Below are 6,593 nucleotides of genomic sequence, written 5' to 3' on the forward strand. Positions count from 1 at the left end.
TGGAGGTGGACTTGGGTGGTTAAAAAGAGGAAGAACCCCAAACAATATACGAGGTTGCGCAGCTGGCTTGCCAGAATTTTCGAAGTGATGTTATCGTGTGGTATCTTGCTTGGAGTTGACTTAATGTTGCATGGCATTCCAGCTTCCTGCATCACAAAACTATCAACAGGGTAATAACCAGGAAACCAGAAACTTGTTAGTAGCCAAAAGTCCAGTTGATTTCATCCTGCTAGAGTTAAGGTAATTAATAGCAGGCTCTGTATGTATGTGGGAAGGCACTGGCTGAATTGTTTAGATAGGAGGAAGACTGTGGGCTCCTGAAATTCTAGGCATGCAGTGCTCTGTCTTCAAAGGGAGGGGCTGCATTTCTTTTGTACAGGTATTTTTTTATTGCATGCTCAGTGGCAAGCTTTGCTGAAACTTTTGACACAAATCCAAATACAGCTGGCATCAGAGTTTGGATGGAAGCAGCATTACCTGTTGCACAAATCCATGTGTGGCCACCATTCACACCAGGCTGTCTCTGCACGCCCCCAGGTTACCTGTATGGACAATAACTTTTTTTCTGTTTAATGTATGACTAGTACCTGAAGTCAGAGGGAGGGCTGGAAGCATGGATAAGGCAATACCATACAGATTAGTTTGGGGGGGGCAATGTAATATCTTCAGTGTACAGACTACATTGTACAGGCTTTACTTTAGCATCCGTTACTATGCTCTAACCGATGTATTACTGAAGAAGGTAAAGTAACCTCCTTTGATGTTCCAGTTACTATGATCTCTTGACCACTTGTGTTGCAGGACAAGTTTTCAGGGCAGTTTTTCTGTGTGATTTCTCTTAGGAAGGAGTATGTGATGGCTTGTTTTGGTTGGAAGTGTAAGCTGTTTTCATTAGGGTGTTTCTATATCACCTTCCTCTCCCCACACACCCTAAGAAAATTCTTTCTGAAAATGTGCCTGAATGTACATCTGCTGCATAGAGATTTGAGCTGTAATAGTTTCTTGTGCTATTTATAATGTTGGTGGCCCGTTTTAATAAAAAAACAGGTAAATGTTAACCTGTAGGCAATCATATTTGTCATTTATTGCAGGTTCTAAAATCTAAAGAATTATCATCACCAGGACAGCGCTACATCGACAGCAAAGTAGTTAAAACACGAGCTGAAGGAGAATGGTTGTCTTTTGATGTCACTGAGGCTGTACATGAGTGGCTCCATCACAGAGGTGACAACAAGTGCTCTTTGCCTTCACTCCTGCCCCAACTACTCCTCCATTAACTCAGCAGTATTTCAGGGTCATTCAATATGTAAAAACCAACTCCACTTACTTTTATGTTTTGCAGATAGGAACCTTGGATTTAAGATAAGCTTACATTGTCCATGCTGCACCTTCGTGCCATCCAATAATTACATAATCCCAAATAAAAGTGAGGAGCTTGAAGCAAGATTTGCAGGTAATGAAATGAAAAAAAACCTTTTAAAATGTTGTGGTACTTACTGATTGAGAAGGGAAATAAAGAGCCATTACTTCCTCTCTAAATGGCATTCAGCTGACTGAAAACGTGCTCATTTGAGAATCTTAATTCTCAGCTGATAGGAAATGGTATTGAAGGCACAAGGGTAAAACTGTATCAGCTGAACTATTCTAAAACCAGATGGCATGAATAAGCCATCTCATTCCGTGCATGCAGCTTTGATGTCCTGAAGTGTCTGCATGCTCACCAGATAGATACACCGTTTTGGATGTAGGGAAGACTGTGCACAGTAGACCATCCACTGTTGGATAGTCATGAGAAAACTTGCTGAATATTTTCAAAATAAACCCTTTGACTGCTGTCCATCCTAGCACTGTTAATGGTTCAGGCTTAGTAGAGAAGGCTACTGCCAAAAGGTAGAATTAGGATGGTGTTTGGCATGCATGTAAACTGCTTGCAATAGGTACGTGTGTGAGCATGGTGTGTTTTATGAGTGTCAAACAATACTTATTGTGGCAAATTTCCAAAGTATAGGTAGGGCAACAGCTTCTTTGCTTACAGAAGCACCTTCCTTTGTCCTCACAGAGTGTAGAGGGTTCCAGTCTTTGTAAGTACCTGCAGGTGTACTTCCAGCTCTGCAGGCACACTAAATATCTCCAGCTACCCTCCACCACCCTGCCCCTTTTTTCTGGTCATATTAGTAATATTTTAAATTACTCTGAGCAATGGCATTGGTTGCTTTGTGAAGAACTGCACAACAGGTGCCAGACTTGTATAAATGTCCTACAGTGTTCTACTGCCAATACGTTGTGGGTTGAAGAAACAGCAATGGTGTATCTGTCTGTGTGCTTCTACTTCCAGCAGTGGAGGTCTGATTCTTAGGTGAAGTCAACAGAACTGCATTAGTTAACACTGATTATCTCTATATATCTAGATTGGCACATAGAATTTTTTTGTAACGTATTTGTATATTAGTTACACAAGGTATTTTTAATGCTGACAGCTTGGAAAAAACTTAAAAATTGCATTGAGTGAGCATTAAGAAACAAACAACGTGTGGTTATGGATGTAGGTGCTTCTTATGGACAGCAGACAAGGTAACATAGAGTAAATATGTGAAGGTCACATAAGCTCCCTTGTGTTTCTAAGCCATTACAATTTCAATTTCAAAAAGGGAAATGCTATTTAATTGACCGTGCTATAGTTATCATCTATCAGTACATATAAAACTATGGCTGTATTAGAACCAACCCAAATTCTTTTCTCATTTATTAAAGTATATCATGGTTTGCTTCATTTGCTTTCCAAGGATTTGGCTATATTCCTTCTCAAGTATTAAGTTTTTCTAACCATTGTTTCACTGTGTTGGAATTTTTTCTCTGAGTAAATACATGTGCTGTACATATGAATAAAGCCATTGTGTGTATTTAAAAAATCATTAGTATGATATTTGGTTGCTGTAATTGCAAATGTTGCAAAAAGAAAAGTGTTACCTTTTCCTCTTTAGATAATATTACCTGATTCAGGAGGTTAATTTTCAAAAAGGTATTAACAACAGGCATAACATGAGCTGTTTGGACTCCTAGGAAAGGCTAATACCTTGAGTCTTTTGCTTCTGCTATTGCCATGATAAGAAGTTAGCAAGGCAGGTAGTGTTTCAAGGGAAAATACAAAGTGTGAGGTCATGGACTGCCACTTAAAGAAGAAATATTTTGATCGATGTCCTTGCCATGCCCATACAAAAGAAGGGGTAGAATAAGTGACTTTCTGGGAAAAAAATAGCAGATCTAAATAAACTGGCAACGGGAGACAGAATTTACAAGCATTAGAAAGAGGTAAATGTGATAGAGAAAACTAATGGCATAGAGGTAAGCAGTGGGAAATGCAGGTGAAGTATCCAGGACAGCTTTAATGGTGTTACAAGGTTTTAAAAGGTACGTAGCTGTTAAAAGATGGGAATGCTACCCTAAGTGAAATGGCAAAAGCATCACTGCTTGGGGCATTTGAAACTAAGCAAGGCAGATGCAGTGACTGAAGAAATCTTGTTCTGTTACTTATTTCTACAGTTCTGGTAAATGTGCTGAAATGCCATTAAATGGCTGTGAATGTGGGAGGGCTAATACAATATGTAATGTGAGAACTGTGAATTTCGTAGGGATCTTGGGTTGAAATTTGCCCCCACTTCCCCAGTAAACATGCTCAGCTGACACCATCATTGCCCAGTTTCTGAGAGAATTTTTTTTAAAAACATGGTTTATTTAATTTGTGAAGAAAAAGCAACACAATGTTTATCACCAAAATGTATTTTTTAAAGGTATTGATGACTACACATATTCCAGTGGTGATGTGAAAGCTTTAAAGTCCAATAGGAAAAAATACAGTGGGAAGACCCCACATCTTCTGCTAATGTTATTACCCTCCTACAGACTTGAGTCGCAACAGCCCAGTCGGCGGAAGAAGCGTGCTCTAGATGCTGCCTATTGTTTTAGGTAACTATGCATCCGTATTCAGTATACTTACGCAGTAGTACCAGCCTGTGAGGTGTAATGCAGTTGCTTATCCTGTTTCTTAACAGTTGGCATTTGTACAGAGCATGGACCCTCATTTGTAGACCTACAGGGTCTGTGTGCAAAGAGTACCTGCCCAGCAGTCTCCAGTCCCACAGAGACGGTGGCAGATGAGGAAGATTGTGGCCTTAGAAAGCAGAAGCCGAGTTCCATCTGGGATGATTCCCAGGCCCATCAGCCCCATAATTACAGCCAAATTATCACTTCCACTGTGCTCACCTATTCAGAGAGGGCACTCAGTAGGACCTGGAGAAAAATACTAGTCCTTCAGGGAAACCGTTAGCTTTTTCTGTATAAGCAAGTCTTGCCATGTTTAAGCATCTGAGTTCAGGTGCAGTATAAACTACTGTCAGTGTAATTTTGTTGTAAATTTTTGGGACTTGGATTTGCCTGCCTGTAAAGCATCATTCAGAGAGCAAGCAACCGGATTATTTTTATTCCCTGTGTTGCCTTTGTTATGACCGATGTGTTTGTCTGCATTTTATTTCCCAGGAACGTGCAGGATAATTGCTGTCTGCGTCCACTTTATATTGACTTCAAGAGGGATCTTGGCTGGAAATGGATTCATGAACCTAAAGGATATCATGCTAATTTCTGTGCAGGAGCCTGCCCATATTTATGGAGTTCAGATACTCAGCACAGCAGAGTAAGTAATGATTTTGCTAATTTTCAGCTCTTATTTTATAACTGCAGGGTGAAATACTAGGACTGACATCGGCACTAACGCCCAGAGCTTGTATTTGTTATCTCAGTAACTAAGGATGATGAAATGTGGCCTTATAGAGGGAGTTGCTTGTGGCCTCAAGCTAGTAGTGTTGAAGCAGTAGGAATGCATTGGCCCAGAGCTGTTGGTTTTTCTAATGTGTTCATTGATACGACATTCAGGTGGATTGAATGCTCTTCGCGTGAACTTGGTGTAGCTTTGCGAAGCTCCATGGGAAGGTACCTTTCATTACAGAGCATGAGTAGAAGATGGCACGATGCGTTGGGTCAGCAAGGGGACTGAGGGAGGCACTATCAGAGTAATGAAACGGCTGAGTTGTACCACCTGATTATCACCTGCCATTTTTCATTTTTCCTTGTTACTGATATGCTGCCGTGGTGAATTTCATGAAAATGTACTGATAGATGCGCTTCTTTTACTTCAAAAGATGTACTAATTCTTGTACTTTGAAAATTTATATGCGAAGGAGGAACCTTGTGTCTGGAATGCTGAAGAATTGATAGTCGTTTGAGATGGGACTTTTTATTTCAGTGATTAGATGTGGTATTTTAGCCAGCTGCCTCAGGATGAGCACTATTCTGCTGTGAGGTGCTTATTTCTCTCAACTGTCAATAAAGGTGTCTAGACAGTAAATGCAAGAGGCAGGCGTTTGCATCGCAGTTGTCATAAAATAAGAATTTCACCCTCAGGTCCATACTAAGAATGACGACTCCCTTTTTTGAAACCTCCCTTAAAATACCAGATCAAAGTCAGCCAGCAGGGAGAACTCTTCATGTCCAAGGGGCAGCTTGCCTTCCCTTTGGTCTGTAAAGCCATGATAGCATGCACTTCCTGAACTTACAGACCCACGTATAGGTGTCCTTTGTGGCTGTCACTGGCTGTGGCATTGTACTATTAGCAATGTCAACAGGCAGAGGTATAAATAAGGTAAGTAAGTTTCCGTGCTGGTGCGGAGTAGTAGTGTACACATTTTGGAGCAGCACTTGTTTTTAAAGGAAAGAGGAAGAATAACTGTCATGGTCACAAATATGTGGTTTGGATAGTTGCCCAAGGAGTCAGAAGTTGCTTAATAAAGTAGTTAGTGTTGCTGTCCTGAACAGATCTTCTGTCTCTCTAAGCTGTAAATGTGTTGAAGTTCTAGGAAAAGGTCACTTGGTGTTTGGCTAACACATTAATGGCATCCTCAGAAATACCTGTGCACCATCAGTGGGTAACCCTACATATTTCCCTTGCAGAGAACCATGCATAGTAATCCAAAGTGACATAAAGCACCAGCGCTGCTAACTTCACCACAGCTGATTCTCAACAGGAGTAACTGCAGCTTGAGTCCTGGTGCTTGCAGGGTGGCATTAATGGACTTAGTAAAATGTAGCCAGAGAGGAAAAGCAGAGGAGTGCTTATGCTCTGAAGGGCTCTCTTCTGCCTTTGGCACTCTTGTAAGGGCAAAATCGTGTAACAGCGAATGGCAATCTGAAGACACAGATAAAAACCTTTCAGTTTCTTCTTTCCATATCAGTACGGGGTGTGTGTGTGTGTGTGTGTGTGTTGATTCAAAGGGCTACACTTTCAAGGCAGGCTCCAGGCATGTACCTGTTTTGAGGTTTAAGACTGTATGGCTAAAACCTTAGGAAATGCAGGCAGATGATGTCACCAGATTGAACTGGAGAAGCATAAAGAACACTAAAATGCAGGAATCTTCATGCTGCTTTCAGTGGGCTTTCTCTCAGGCGCTGTGGGAGGAAGCGATGCAGAAAGGAGTTTGCTCTGCAGTGGCAGGAAGGCAGAGGTAGCTGTCTTAATCTGTCGGTTTTCCCCTTTCTCCTTCTAG

At 41.1% G+C, this 6,593-nt stretch overlaps 1 protein-coding gene across 9 annotated transcripts in view; it reads left to right on the top strand.

The window, feature by feature from the left end:
- Window positions 1–6,593, top strand: part of TGFB2 (transforming growth factor beta 2) — a 110,276-nt gene that overhangs the window by 55,291 nt on the left and 48,392 nt on the right. For all 9 annotated transcript variants that reach the window (XR_013931492.1, XR_013931493.1, XR_013931494.1 and 6 more), the window contains exons 3-6: window positions 1,092–1,224; window positions 1,343–1,453; window positions 3,789–3,963; window positions 4,534–4,687. Coding sequence is in view for 1 of the 9 variants with exons in the window: in XM_080408557.1 (XP_080264683.1) it covers window positions 1,092–1,224; window positions 1,343–1,453; window positions 3,789–3,963; window positions 4,534–4,687 (573 nt within the window). In the remaining 8 variants the exon portion in view is untranslated. The remainder of the gene's footprint in view (window positions 1–1,091; window positions 1,225–1,342; window positions 1,454–3,788; window positions 3,964–4,533; window positions 4,688–6,593) is intronic.

The sequence above is a fragment of the Falco punctatus genome (genome assembly GCF_963210335.1).
Source record: "Falco punctatus genome assembly, chromosome: 12".
Lineage (NCBI taxonomy): Eukaryota > Metazoa > Chordata > Aves > Falconiformes > Falconidae > Falco > Falco punctatus.